This window comes from Orbicella franksi, chromosome 6 (assembly GCF_964199315.1).
Source record: "Orbicella franksi chromosome 6, jaOrbFran1.1, whole genome shotgun sequence".
Lineage (NCBI taxonomy): Eukaryota > Metazoa > Cnidaria > Anthozoa > Scleractinia > Merulinidae > Orbicella > Orbicella franksi.
This window is the reverse complement of record NC_138150.1, coordinates 27,861,939-27,877,852: the sequence shown is the minus strand read 5'-3', so window position 1 is coordinate 27,877,852 and position 15,914 is coordinate 27,861,939. Positions and strand designations below refer to the sequence as shown.

General features: G+C 38.4%; 2 protein-coding genes across 2 annotated transcripts in view; both read left to right on the top strand.

Moving 5' to 3' along the window:
- LOC145490572 (uncharacterized) overlaps nt 1-15,914 on the top strand; it is a 91,691-nt gene that overhangs the window by 3,501 nt on the left and 72,276 nt on the right. The window contains exons 2-5 of the mRNA XM_081469671.1: nt 1-135; nt 526-640; nt 1,304-1,426; nt 2,343-2,465. The exon at nt 1-135 is cut by the window's left edge and continues 122 nt beyond it. Of these exons, the coding sequence (XP_081325797.1) occupies nt 1-135; nt 526-640; nt 1,304-1,426; nt 2,343-2,465 (496 nt within the window). The remainder of the gene's footprint in view (nt 136-525; nt 641-1,303; nt 1,427-2,342; nt 2,466-15,914) is intronic.
- Nucleotides 4,316-5,833, top strand: LOC145488952 (uncharacterized). The gene is made up of 2 exons (XM_081467807.1): nt 4,316-4,427; nt 4,724-5,833. Exons 1-2 carry the CDS (start codon nt 4,412-4,414, stop codon nt 5,260-5,262), a joined length of 555 nt encoding a protein of 184 aa, XP_081323933.1. The 5' UTR covers nt 4,316-4,411; the 3' UTR covers nt 5,263-5,833.

Below are 15,914 nucleotides of genomic sequence, written 5' to 3'. Positions count from 1 at the left end.
CCAAACTGTGTCAGTTATAATTTTAACAACAAGGAAGAGGCAAATGGACGACACAAATGTGATCTGAATAACGCGACTTATGAACACTCAGACGACCTCGCGAAGAGCGAAAGTTATCTGTATCGCGAAGCCGAGGTAATCATGAAGATAATAACTGAAGGTGGCTGGCAACAGTTTCCAACACTTTCCAAGACTTAGATTTTGATGGGTCATTATAACCACTCTTTATCAGTTGCTACAATCAGTCAAATCATTCGTAAACACATTGTAATCATTTTCATGATAAAATAAGTTACCATAGCAACAGTATGACCTGCTAAAGTACCCTTTAGTTTAACTACTAAAATATCAAAACAGACTCATTATTATTATTATTATTATCATTATCATTATCATTATCATTATCAATACCATTACCTTCATTATTATTATTATTATTATTATTATTACTGTTATCATTTTAACTGTTAAGTGTCGTTACCATGTCACTGTTGTAACGGCTGTTTTTGTTCTTTTCTTGTAAAGAATGCTTGTGCAAAGAAACCTTGCAAGAACAACGCAACCTGCCAGGCCGGTTTTACAGACAGAGATTACCAGTGTTTGTGTATTCCCGGATTTACTGGCCATGACTGTGAAAGCGGTACTGACACATTCTCTTGTTATTAGGGGTCTTACTCAACTTAGCAATGCCGAAAATTTTGAGGGGCTTAAACGCCAAGAATGAGAAGTTATAAGAGGGGGTTACAACTATAAAAGTTGGTTTTCTGTTGCTGCTATTATTACTGTTGTTGCTGTTGTTTTGGTTGCTATTACCACTGCTGCTGTTGTCGGATTCTGCTTTTAAAACGTTTAGCAGGCAGTTCATGCTAGGAGATCACACGGAATATAAGAACAATAATATAAGATAATTTAATAACAATTGTCGTTACGATACAGATATTCTACAGGAACCTTTTTATTGTGTTAGATATTGACGAGTGTACCGACGGAACACACAAATGTGATGTCTACGGTGCTGTGTGTAACAACACCCGGGGATCCTTTAACTGCACGTGCAAAGATGGATTTTATGGCGATGGAGTAAAGTGCACTGGTAACTATCTGTAACACAATCTCGTGCATCTTGTTGAAACTATTATTCAAAAGCGGGCAATTTTATGAGACATTGGTAAGTTACTTTATATCGTATATGTAAGGAAATAACTATGCATTAACTCATATGTGAGCCGGCAATAGCACACTATGTCAGGGGGAAAAGTTTGGTAAGCACACCATTTCAATGAAACTCCTTTTGTTGCCTTAGATATCGATGAGTGTACTAACGGAACACACAGCTGTAGTGTTAATGCTGTGTGTAACAACACCCGAGGATCCTATAACTGCACGTGCAAAGATGGATTTCATGGAGGTGGAATAAACTGCACTGGTAACTACTTCTATGTGTTTTAATTTTGTGACAGTGAGTAATGACAAACTTATATAAACCGGTCAACACAGAAGACCCACAAATAAGCCTGGTTCTCATATGCCGCCGACATACCTGGGAGAAAGTTACGGCATATCTGAACATTTATCGCCGAATCATAGTATATCCCTGGCATTGACCGCCGGCTTGCCTACAAAGTTGAGCTGAGTTCAACTTCGTGGGCAAGCCGGCGGTTGTCGGCGATGAAAATATTTTACGTGAACGTCATCTGCGGGCGCAACGTACTCCAGTAAGACGATTCGATCCATATTTACAGGTAAAATGGTTGAAGATTGCGCCATTCGATTTACATTTCGCGCAAATTTGAGTACGTCGGCATCCATCGCAGATGCGCCGGGGACCCACTGAGACAGATCGGCGAACGTTGTCAGTTGCAGGTAGGTCGGCGGGATATGAGAACCAGGTTTAAGAGAACGTCACTTTTCTAATGGAAATTACGAAACAAAGAGCTCAAAGCTTACTTGCGGGACACAAACCTATAGTGCTAATGCTGTGTGTAACAACACCCGGGAATCCTGTAACTGCACATGCAAAGATGGATTTCATGGAGATGGAATAAACTGCACTGGTAACTATCTGTAACACAGTTTAATTCCTGTGTTCAAGTTCCAATAGCGCAACTCCGTACTCCGCCTCGTCTTAGCTCTGACGAAGGACTAATGCTCGGATAAACGTCCGCTTCACAAACTGTCTACGGCAGTTTATTTACTGGCTTTATCAACTTCAAGCTGCTTAATAGCTCTAAGCGTCTCCATTCACACTAACCTTTCTTCAGAAGCTAATGGTAACTGTGCTTATTTATAATGACACTTATTTCCTTCTTTGTTTTTTAAAGTTTCCTTCTTTGTTGTTTTAGATATAGATGAATGTACCAACGGAACACACAACTGTAGTGTTAATGCTGTGTGTAACAACACCCGGGGATCCTATAACTGCACGTGCAAAGATGAATTTCATGGAGATGGAATAAACTGCACTGGTAACTATTGCTATATGTAATGTGTTTTAATTAACCACAGCGAGTAATTGCAAGCTTGGAAATTGGTCAATACACTAGACGAACTGTAAATGACAAATACAACCTGACTGCCCGATTTGAATGGATATTTACCAGTGCGAGCTGGAAGCGAGCCGTTAATACTAGCTGTAAAAACCAGATATGGCAGATCAGTTACCGGTTTTGATGTTTGAAATAATTAGCTCTTTATCTAAGCGGGAGTCTGTTTATCAGAGTAGGTCATGGCTCTACGTCATCTTCAAATTGTGGCGCATGCGTATTGATGCCCGCTGTATTTGGGGACGATGACTAAGCGAGTGATGGTCAGGTTACCACTCTATCGCAGAAGTGGGGCGCTTTCCATTCAATTAAACATTCGGGAACTTTCCAAACAGATAAGAATGGTATGGAAATTTCTAGAGCAACGTAAACTGTCGTTCCGGCAATTCTCTTCAAATCGTGCAGGAAAATGTAACCGCAAAACCAGCTGTGAGTTACTTAGCTCTTATTAACCGAGCAGGAGGTCTGTATTGGAGAATCTTGACCTCAGTCGTCAGTACAGGCCTCACTGCGTTCGGTCTGTACTCACGACTGAGGTCAAGATTCTCCCATACAGACCGACTACGCTCGGTTAATAAGATGTTTATTGTATGGCAAACAAGAAAAATTTAATTCGTTTAATGTAACTGGTTTGTACTGGCTAACATTTTGTTGGCGATCACCTGAACTTAAATCTGCCATAGTTTGCTCGTCCTCTTTACTTTTTTTTTTCACCGCAAAATGTAACCGGTTTAGATGCCGGTCTAGATGGGAAAATCTAGACCGCGGTTAATATCTATTTCAACCAATCAAATTCGTGAATTCGGTAGTTTCCAGGCCTTGTGAGAGACAGCCATATAATAAATGTAAATAACAACTTGGCCGGTGGCGATCTATGTGGAGGAACATACAAATATCTAAAAGTCAAACACAGATGCCTGGAATACATAGGTAACTGAGCAAACAATAAAATGTATTCGAATAATGCGTCACAGGCAACTGGCGCATTCGTTTAAATGCAAAAAAAAAAGCTGCAGTTACAACGTGCAATGCACAATGTTGTTGCAACATAAGGCTGAATTAAAAAGTGTAAAACCTCTTGGCAACTGTGGCGAAATCTACTTCGCGTAACGTCTGTTGCTACAAAAACCTTGCAAGTACATGTTCATTTCTATGTCTCCCAGGACAATTTTTCTTACAGCTTGTGTTAAAATGAAATTGCGATTAAGTTGGTAGGAAAAATTTCTAAGTGCAAGTGGCCCTTATAAACAGGCAATCATCACTCAGTTTTGAACTTCAGAACCTCATGTTCCCAAGATTTGATAATTCAGTCATCTATTTGTATAACATCACTCTTACAATTTAATCACTGGACGTTAATTGGAATGAGCAGCAATTAAATTGAACTGAAGCGTGCATCACTACTTTGGACTGAATTTAAATATATGCACAAATCGCCGAGATTATTAAATTTGCTGTAAACACAGGTCACTGAGAAAATAGTTGTTTATTATGGTCTTAACCTACCAATAGCTGCAAGTTAAATTCTTTTTAACAGAGTGCGAAAAAGCGCCTGAATACGATTAATTCAGAAATAGTACAAAAACATAAAAAAGAACCAAAATGTAGAAATTTGATAAATTGTGACGTAACACACCGTTTCGGGTGTAGCAGAGGTAAAAGCTCTAATGTTCGAAAGTTGTCAAAAATGTCTCTGTTGCCATTTTTTAGATTAGCACGTGTTCTTTCTGTTTCAAACTGTAGGTTGGTATTCCGGTCAACCTGGGCGGTCTTGTAAGTACATCCGGGACTCAGGAGGCTCTAGAGGAGACGGGGAGTACTGGATCGACCCCGAGGGGAGTGGAAACCCTTTAAAGGTCTTCTGTGATATGACAACTGACGGAGGTATGTTGTGGAAAGTGATAGCAACGATAATGTCCAAAAACTTTTGCTTTTGCCGGAACGCAGTAAAGGGTACAACAGGCTCTAAGCTGTTCGAAACTAAATCGGAGCTATACCACACTATCACTACTTTGGACTAGAAGCTTTCATTCTCAATTCCATAAGGAAATCTCATGTCTTTTTGCAGTCATGACTTACTTTGCTTTCTACATCTTGATGTTCGTTCTTGTCGTGTTATAAGTGGACATGACAGCAAGCTTAATTTTTTTGATCAAGAGACCGTTTTACCCTGATTTCAGGAGGCTGGCTTCTTGTTTCCAACGCTGTGCTTGACGGCTCATCCTCCACACCGCAGTTGTTAGTAGAGACGTCATACAGAGGAATCAGGAACTATCACAATAACCAGACGTTTCTGACAAAGAGTGCCATGAATGAGCTCAGAACACACCTGTCTTTCACTCAGCTGAGATTCCACTGCAGTAAACAACAGGGACGTACGTTCCACGTGACAACGGTCGCTAACAGCACTGGTGAAGCTGTAGTCCAGTACTTCAGCGGTCAGACGGATGTCCAGCCTGATGCCTGTGGCTCGTTTATCAGAATGGAGAATGACAACTCGAGATTAGCAGAAGTTTGCCGCCAGTGGGGATTTAATGGTATGAGCTATAAAGTTGGCAAATGGGGGCATGCTCAAGATCAAGATAGATTGTACAACCGTGCGGCTTTTGCAGTATCTTTATATCGCTGGCTGCTGGATCCAGGTCGCTCAATATGGGCATGTGATGACTTCCTCGTTGGTGTGTCTTCTGGTGATTTCTGGAAAGTCTTTGTTCGTTAAGTCCTTGGGACAGACGTCAGCCCATCTATGCCCAAATACGGAAATAACAAAATGTTTATACTCAGATAATTTCATCTGCATGTTTTAAGCGCTTCCGCTTTTTAGACAGTAACGATGGCATGATCCGTGGCATCAGCTAGAATAATGAACGAATAAATAAAACCTAATGTTACGGCCGGGCATGTGAACCACACGTTTCAGTTTAGGAAATATGTAAATAGCAGGTCAGCACTTAAGCTGAATTTAGAAATCAATCGTTTCTAATGGTTTTACTGAACGTAATATGACAAAATTATTTTACCATCATCGGTAACATTACTACCTATCGGCTATTTTTGCTAAGGCTTCAAGAAAAGCAACTGTAGCAATCATCTTATTCCCTGATAATAGCCAATTGCAGTACCATCCAAGATGAATCTCAGAATTTCAGCGTAAAGTAATAGCAAAGCTACCGTAAAAAGTTCTACTATTTCCATTCTAAGTCACCAATAACAGACAGCCAAGACCCCGTTTTCATGCAGGGCTCGGTTACATTTCACAGAACTGTTGAGTGGTGTAATATTATGAATGACAGGAGAATGACAGCAAATCAATTAAGAAATTTCAACGTCGGTTTATTAAATACCATGATAATAATATGGATGAGTTTTTCTCAGCCATGGAAAGTAACTGGACAACTAGCGCCTTAAAATATTTATGTTTTAGATTCAGACCGAAATTTCCCAGAAAATTGTTTTCTTTTCTACACATTTAGTTCCTTTGTTTTAAAACAACAGATGCCATCTGTTGAATAACTATTGATCTGCTTGTGCGGGTTCTCTAATAAAATATTACATATCGGTGAGTTGGCTATGTTTAAAGGGTCTTTGTCACGATAATGCAAGTTTACGACTTTGGTTGACACTGGACGGCTTTTAACCAATCAAAATTGTACGACTCAGTTCCAAAAGTCGCCGGGACAACCGTTGCTCTTTGCATAACTTCATTGTTCCGTCTTTGACCCTTTGTGTGGTACGAGCCGCGTCGTATCCCTTCCATCTCTTTATGATCTTTACACAAAATGCAAAATATACTGTGAAACCCCTCCACAAATGAAATTTTCTTGGATACCGTTACTATAACGAGAGTAATCACCTTCGGTTAAAGACAAAATGCAGATTGAGTCAGAATAGGGGCCGACTTCACTCCATTTGCTGACAAATTTTAGGACCATAGGGTCGGAAACAGCGAAAACGTCGCGCTTCCTCTCCCCTTTTTAATTAGAAAAGGCCTACCTTGGCTCAGCTCACCGTAAAAACATTAATCTTCCCTCAGATCTCTGTTAAAAGGCCCTTCTTCATTCTGTCTCCTATAGAAAACCCATCTTAACTCAACCCACAATGAAAAGGCCCGTCCTCATTCACCCCACAATGAGAAGGCTCGTCTTCATTCAGCGCTGTTTAAAGCAGTCCCTGTGCGGGCTCCACAAGTTGACGATGATGACACTTTATTTCAATAGGGTGCTTAATTACAGCCAAGAATCTAGTCTCCCTTATTGCCCTATATATGAAACTAAGTTACAACCTGACTAATTACAGGAAGTTTAAACATTACAACACAGGATACTAAGCTACCAATTCAACGCTTACTTCACTTATTCCATCCGAGGTCTGATAGCTATATCTCACACTTGGTTAAATAATCCTTCAGCCAGTGGTCTATTTCCACTGGGCTTAAATAAATGATCTTTGTTACCCTTGCTTGCACTGAAGAACTTTGTTTTTCCTTCCACACTTGCGCGTTATTCCCCCAAGCCTACCTGTCACGTTAAAATTTGGTACCAATCCCCGCGCCAAAACATACCAGAAACAGGCCATTACGGCTAGAGGAGCTAAGAACGATTGTCTTGCCCGGTTCAAATACCAAATGGAACAGAAATTTCCGAAATTTCCGGACTAGTTCGCCGAGAGGTTGAGCGAAATTTTTAAAACGGATGCTCGGAAACGAAAGCTTCTATTCCATTCCATTTTGTTTCACAAACTTCGTTTAATCAAATGGAACGTGGCCCCTCTTCAAGCCGGAAACCGGGAAATGCGCCAACGAAATGTAATATTTGCGTAGTGACTATTTTTACCTAACTTCCATGCAGTAACAGATAGAGGATGTCATAAAAAGCTTATTTTACCAAGCGCAGCTGAGAACTTCTGGACATTTTGGACGGTTTCCTGAAATGTTGGCAAGTCCCAGGAGGGAAGAAAGTATGAAGTGAAGGTTTGTGAAAAAGCCTTTTTCCGTTTCTCATCGTTTACGTGTGGGTAGAAGGCCAAAATATGTTACAGTTAAAAATCCGAAAAATGGGCAAGTTTTTAACTCAATTTGTTTTTAGCACAAAGGGAAAAACATAGTAATATGTTTCTTTCTCATTCACTTTAGAAACAACAACGTGATAATCTGTCAAAATAATACGATCTTTTTTCTTTGCAATTGCTGCCATGTACCAATCACCACACGAGGAAACTCTTTAGCTGTAGCGAACTCTGATAACTAAAAATTGATTAACCTATTGAGCTGGTATATTTGAATAAGGAACAAGTTAAAAATTGAATTCAGATGCAACAGCTCAGCTTATGATTCACGCCATTGAACCACTCTCCAGAGCATCTCGCTTGAATGTAAAATTACCGGCCAGTTTTTGCAAAGTTCGAGGCGTTGTCTTAGACGTGTTGTCATTGTTTTTCTGCTCAGCCTTCGTGTTATTGGATTTCTTGTTCCTGGAGGCACAAGGTAAGGTTCTTTTCATTCGGTGTTCGAGAATATTTCTTCGGTTTATCGTTATTTCTGACGATGTAAAAAAAAAAAAAAACACACAGACAACAGTTTTTAGTGCCTTTGCAATAGCTTAAACTTTTTTTCACGAGCCTTTTAATTTGTTTTGGCAATAATACTCGCATGATCGTGGATACTAAAATTAATGTGCGTTCAACGCAGTTTAGTTTTCTCCGCAAGTTTTCAGTGCATGTAGAAAACGATATAGTCAGCTCATATTCGATAAATTTATTGCCCTGTATGATAACTCGTCGAGCAACATTTTTGAAAGTACGAACTTGTAAGGGCATACGATTTGATTGCGTTCCTTGAGGATCATGATTAGGATCGGGATCTATGATCCAAGATCACTCGGATCATGGTGCATCAAATTAAAGGAGCCGATAAATCCTTGTCCAGTGTGTTTCCATCGGGTGTTTTTTTTTTTTTGGCACACCGTGATTCGTGATTTGATCCTGAACTGGATTATCCCAAATGAATGTACACTCGATCATGAAATGTTTTCTCTGAGGTTGCACGAAATCCTTGTTCTTCGATATTAACAATCCCTGGGAATTGCTCTGACTAGAGTTTGCGCCACATGAAACAATGAATGTTTTCATGAATAGTCTTTCTGACGAATTTAAGCAACAAAACTGATCTAAATTTTGCAAAAACTTTGCCAAACGTTAATCAACGGTTTCTGTGAAATAACCCTTTTCACGTACGATTATCGTTTCTCATTTGCATTCCAATATAATCCAACTAGGATGTGAGGCAATTTCGGGCTATTTTGTAGTTTCAGCCCGAAATTGTCTCGCATCCACGTTGGATTACATTGTGATGCAAATAAATAGTCTTTCTGACGAATTTAAGCAACAAAACTGATCTAAATTTTGCAAAAACTTTGCCAAACGTTAATCAACGGTTTCTGTGAAATAACCCTTTTCACGTACGATTATCGTTTCTCATTTGCATTCCAATATAATCCAACTAGGATGTGAGGCAATTTCGGGCTATTTTGTAGTTTCAGCCCGAAATTGTCTCGCATCCACGTTGGATTACATTGTGATGCAAATGATAAAAGCTAATCGTAAAAAGGGCTATGGGACAGATTTTTACAATAATTAAGGTAAAATGGCATTGTCGAGAGCAAGTTAACGTTAGACACTTTTCTCTTAAACAGGTGGTTTTGATATGCCCATGCAAATTTGTTAAACAGCTGTCGTTGCTTGTAGTGTTTTGTCAAAGCAAAATTAATAAAATTCGTGTTGACAAACAATCATTACACTCATAGTCCGGCCCAGTCCCTGAACTCTTCCTCTCACAATGTAGTCCAGTCTCCCCGTTCTATATAGAGCGGGAAGACTGGGCTTCATTGCACTAAACTGTCATTCGTAGTCTTCTCGACGTGAATAAAACAATAGAAAAGTACACATGACGAAAAAACAAATAGAATGTACAGTTTATTTCTTTCCCTCCTGCTTTAAAAACAAATTTTCGTTCTTCAGCTCACTGTCGTAATTTGCGATTTACCATTGATCCAATACCTAGTTACCAGTTCGGGAATCACGTAATACGAACTATTGACGTCAGCAAAGAGGATATCTGCCGACTGCAATGCTACTGAAGCCAAACTATGTAACTTTTTAAGTTATTATTTAGACCTTTTCGGCCAATATTTTTCGTGGGGATTGTTTTTGGGCAGAACTTACGAATTGCAAGGCAGTCTGTATGATGAAACACTGCCCTCGTGTTTGATATATTTCTTCTAGAGAATAGTAATTACAGTGTGACGCGCTCCACCAAACAACTTGAAATATTTTACAAGTTATGCGTCAGCCTGTTGTCACGCAAAGGCAGGGTTGCCACAGGTCAAGTAAAAATTGTTCAAGGTTACCATGATCTCAACGACGTTTTACTTAAAAACCTATCAATCTTTGATGAATGGTTGGGAAGGAATGCTGTTAGGGGAGGCTGGAGGCCGCTATTATATCTTGGTATATCTGATGTTTTTTAAATTATTTCGTCAGGGAAATTGTATTTTGATAATAAAATCGATTGGTTTGACGGTCTCTAGATCGCGCCTTCAGCGCTCGATGGGTTTCGACAAAACACTGACCCCCCCCCCCGTCCCACTGACCCCTATAAAATTAACCGGAAAAAGAAAATAAAGCCCAGAACTATTAATGGAACCGATTGAAGTTCATTTTAAAAGAAATTTAGCTTACCTGAAAATTTCTAATCAAGGGAAAGTCAAGGAGTACTGAATAATGATCTCTATGGCCTCAATGAACAGCTCAACCGAACTGAATTATTGGGTTTTTCTCTCTTTATGTTGTAATGCCCTAAGGTTTTGCGGATTTTTATTTTCAGTATTTATATATATCGCGGAGCCAGAAAATATAGGAGCGTCATAAAGAAAGACGTTAAAGGGGGGGGGGGGGGGGGAGGATGGGTCCTTCTTAATTACAGATTTTAGAGCTGTTGCTAAGGGATTTCTGAAGGCGATATTTAGAGGAAAGCTATTTTGGAGAGTTTTACATTGTTAATTGGTGAATTTCTTTATGGGGGAACGTTTCCTTTGAAAAAAAAAAATTTCGCGTGCGTAACTAGTGCCAGTTCCGATTTTTCTTATGGATCAGAAATAACTTAGCCTTCTTTATAATCAAAGGCACTGAATTACTGTTTATACATAAAAGAGGAAAGCTAGCTACTATAGAAAGTCTGATAATACCGCCGTTCATTACCTCATAACTTTTATGATAATGCGAGTTTCATAAAATCCGAACGTAGTATTAACACAGTGATTCAAAATGTCGGATCTAGATGACTTTTAAATTTGGTTTTTTTTTCTTTTCTGGACACGTCACTGGTCAAACATGGCCGTGATTTGAAACTTTTGCAGGACTCCTCTCAATGGAACAAAAATTTGCAAAAAGCTTATCATTAGGAAGTCTGGTTTTCAAAATACGAAGTTTCGAAACCTTCCTTAGCAACAAATTCATGCCCATGAGGTAGTTGAGAAGGATCCCCCTTAAATGACTGCTTCGAAATTCGCAACATTTCTTCACCGGTGCACCTAAATATTCGAATTCGAATTCGCAAAAAACAGCCATCCACTGTACTAGACAGTGGTTTGAATTCTGAACACACTCAAGTATTTTTATTATTCCTCGCTCTAAATTGTTCTTAATGGGTTTAGTTGTTCGGTGTTGTTTTTCCAGATTGTTTTTGTTCTGCTTCAACACTATTAACAGTTGCGATAAATACAAACAATAAGAGCGAATTGTTAATGGAATGTTGGGGACTAACAGTCGCAAATTTCTCCTGACCGCTAAAATTTTTTCAATTGCGTTTGAGTTTCTTCCCGAAATGTTTCATTAAAAATGATCACATAAGCTGCCAACAAAGCTGTCACCATGCTAAAACCTGTTCAAGGAGGCGTGACTACAAACAAAATCTCGCGCGCTGTGATTGGCTAAGAATAACTTCCAGACAATTCTTTTGGGTAGCTACGGTAAGGTGCGTTGCACTAGAATTATTTCGTGCAAAATAATTATGATAATGCATTTTAAGGGACTAGCAACAATTTTGTTTTTGTCATCACATAATTGGTCGCTTAGGAAGTCTTCAAAACGCTAGTATATACCCATCTTTGGTATCGTGAAAATGTTTTGGTAATAAACTACTGAATTTGTCATGGTAGTCTTGGTTCAGAAAGAAAAGCACAAGACATTAACGGTAGAAAGGCCTTGTATATAAAGTCCAGCGACCCCTTTCGTTCAATCAGTGCTCTTGATAGCAAGAGAAACCGAAATAAGCACCGGCGCTGTTGGCCACTTTGACACGGCTGTTTTAATAAGACTCTACCGTCATCTTTCATACCTTGTCAGACCATTTCTTTGAAATTTTTTAGAGCTGCCAAACACAACTTTGTATGTTAAGCTCATAAACTATTAGTGTTAAGTCATTCAATCAAAGGCTCCCTGAGCCAGCTCATGGATGAATAGTTGACTTTTGCCTCTGTGGCAAAACCAGTCTTTGTGCAAAACTATTCGTATGAAAATGTGTGTCACCTGTACGTTCATTCTCTTGAAAATCAAGTCATTTTCATGTGAAATGTTTTGCACGAGCATTTGTTCTAAAAAAGAGGCAAAGAGCAACTCAGAAGCGGAAGTAAAGTCTGCATATGAGCCAAATGGCCCATCAGGTAGGCACTTATCCTGGTTTCTCTAGTATGAAGCGACTATGAGTAGTTCTACTACCCCCCAATTGGGATGCTAATCGATCGCAGGGTTACTCCCACAATATTAAATTTGCCAGCACTTATTTATACACCTGAGTGGAAAGAGGCACTGTGAGAGTTAAGTGTCTTACTAAAGAACACAACACAATGTTCCCAGCCAGGGCTCGAGGCCAGACTGCTCGAAATAGAAAAGAAATGCAAAAATCAAATAACAGGTTGTTTGCACAGACAGCTTATAAATTCTAAAATGGATAATACTTAATTTTGATTGGAATTGGAACATTGTTATCATATTAACTTGTACATGATGTAGTGCCAAAGAATAACAACAGTCTGTTTCAAAATGAAATCATTAAATGAGAGTTCACCATATTTGCCAGTCAGTTCAAAATTGACAATATAATTATGTATATGAGTCAGCAGTGCATTTTGGGTTAAGGTAAATTGGTTATGGTCCTTGTTCAGTTAACATTATGAAACAGCTGTATAACAATGATTACTATTATGTAAAAATTACAATACATGATTCTGAAATTTATTTTAGACAATCAAATTGAGAATGCCAGGACTGCCAAGAGTATTTTGCCAAATTTCACTTAAGTGAGACATAGATATTGGCAAAATCTTGTTTACTTTAAGCTAAGTCAAAGATAAACAATTTGATTGTAGCTTGCAGGTAAACAGGAAATCTCTAGAAAAAATAAGTATTTCCTTCAATATTATAAGAATGATTTCGGACAGTTTTGTTTCAATCATGAACCTGAAGTGGAGGGATTGTTTTTGTTTACAATTTATAAGGTTTTTTTCTAAAGAACTACGTCCATGGAATGGAGGAAGGGAAGTAACAACGTTTTATACAAGGAGGCTCTGGCCCAAGGTCAAAGACCTATCCATTCTACGGTGTTTTTAACAGGAAAGGCTTTCCTTTCATGTACGTGTAGCTTCTTGCCTGAAACCCCTTTCAACAACCTAATGTGGCCCACTAGACGGTACAGTATTTTATTCCTATATATCTTGGTAATTGTTTGTGCTAGTCGCACTAGCAATGCAGTAATACTAAAAAATATTGCAGATATATTTCTGCTAATAGATTTTTGCAACGATTACAGAACATACTTATGTTGACAAGTAGCAAACATTCTCTTCTCCATAATTTAAGTTTTGATGTCAATTTGTTTAAATCTCTCATTTCTAGGAGCAAAAAAAAAAAAAAAAATCTACAACACCAGCCACCATGCGTCCGGCTCTTTGACACAATTGGACAGCATATCTTTCTCGCAAACAAATAGATCTACACAGTCTTTTGGACTTAATTTGTTCATCCATCACTAAAATATTGCAGTGTATATTTACTCAATCATACATGTAGGTTGCCTTGCATATCATCCGTGAAGAAATTTTCACTCTGGTTGAACTGCATGGAATACAAACGAAATGTAGTGTGAACGACAACAAAACTAAAAGATAAGGCAATTCGACATTTTTTCCCCTAAGTATTTAAAAACAAGCTTACAAATTTCGAGCTTGCAATACTAACACAGGCAGAATTTCAATGTGTGCGTACAAAATAAAACAATAGAGAAACAATGAAACCAAAACCTAACAAGAATTTAAGCTTACCTTAGACTAAACAACGAGAGAAAGCGAGTGGAAACCATCAAATTCTCTTGCCAAGAAAAAAAGCTAATCACGATCTCACTTTCTGCTTTGTCCTCCCGGGTGTCTTGTATCAATTCTTTGACCTCGCCGACCGTGCTGTTGTAAACGATACGTGACCACAGTCATAAATACCTCTACAAGCTTTCATCTAGGTGTGAACAAAAGCCGATAGGCAAAAAACAACATATTTACGAAAGAAAATCCCACGAAACCAAAATGGCCGACTTCAATCTTCGAGGTGTTCGACAAACTCGCACCCAGGCTCTCGATTTATCCGACAAAAATGTACGCCTTTCTAGTCCCCCCTCGTCAAAGAACCTTCCCGAAGACGACTGAACACTCTTAGACAAAAACAATACTTAGAAGGGGAGGTAGGAGAAAATTGTTTAATCCAGGTTTAATGAATGAATTAATTAGAATCGAGTGAGTGAGTGAGTGAGTGAGTGAGTGAGTAAGTGAGTGAGTGAGCGCCATCCGACTGCCTCCTAAGCTCATGGATGTTACATAACATTCATGAGCAAAAAGGAAAATAATCGTAACATTGCGCCGAAAAATATAATAGTGCGCACTAAACGGAAGCAAGCAACTGAGACAATTTGTCGATGTTTTTTTGTCAACCTGAAAACAGCTCGTTAAGAAGCGAAACTTGAAATGACTACTATTTCTTAATAATCATACATTATGTTGTTGAAAAAAAGAAACCGCGATCGGAGAAATGAAATATATGTGGAGTTTTCATTTCCAAAAAGCTCTGCAAATTGCTCTAGAATTTAAGAAAAACGAAACTTAATGAGTTAGTACGCGAATCTTTTTTTTTTCTGAAAACTAAGTTGAAGTAACAACTAGTTAATTTCATAGAACTCTGTTCTGTTTTCCAAAACAATTTCTTAAGAAAAAAGAACCCAATGGTTTGCGTAGAATTAGCCCGAACACATTACATGTAATAAGTCACATTTAATACATCACTGAGAGGAAGTTTTATAACTTAACTTACACCTAATTCAAACAGGTGGCTTTGACATGCACATGCAAATGTGTTTAGCAATTGCCGTTCGAGAATCATTTTCTCAAAACAAAGTTACAAACTTCATGACTTATCCTCAGTCAAAAAAGAATTACACTGAAAGTAGGTTCACGCAATTAGGCTCGAGTTCAAAGAGAATTTCAGGACACGTTTGGTGAACTCAAACCGTCCAAACCAGCACATTTTTCCTGTTTTTCCAATTTTGTGCACCTACTCGAGTTTTCCAAAAATGCAAAACTAAACTAAGCAACTTTTCAAAGTTTTGGCCTCTGAAGTTATATGGTTGTAAAGTTCTGAAGAGGTGCATGGCTTGAGAAAAAAATGTGATATGAATAAGATAACTTAAAAACGGAAAAGGTCTTTCTTTGTGAAAACAAAGGCTTGAAATCAAACGTTTTCATCTAAACAGACATTTATTCCGATTTTTCAAACGTTGCGCCGGGAAATGGTACGCTCTAAACGGGAGGCAAGACTGTTTTGTTAATGTTTTTGACAACTTGAAGGAAGGTTCGTGAAGAAGCGAAACTTGAAATGACTGCTGCTTCATAATAATCACCATTTGCGGGTCTGTTAAATGGTCGATCCTGTTGTTCAAAAATATAACGCGAACCGAGAAATGATGATGTGGTATTTTTTCAGAGATAACTGTCATTACCAAAAAATATACTCTGCAAATTACTTTAGATTTTCCGCAAAATGAAAAATTAATGAGTTACAGAAGTGCGCGAATGATCTTTCTTAAAAGTAAGTTGAAGAAAGACCTACTTTGAGTTTAATAAATAATATGAACGAAAACCTCGATTAATTTTTTAAAATCTGTTATTGGTTAAAAGCCACCTGAGCAATATTTTTCTCTATTTTCTTCTTCTTCAGTTTTTCTTCCTTTCTTTCTTCTTCTCTATACTTCGAGCCTTGATCTTTTATTTCGAGTTTTTG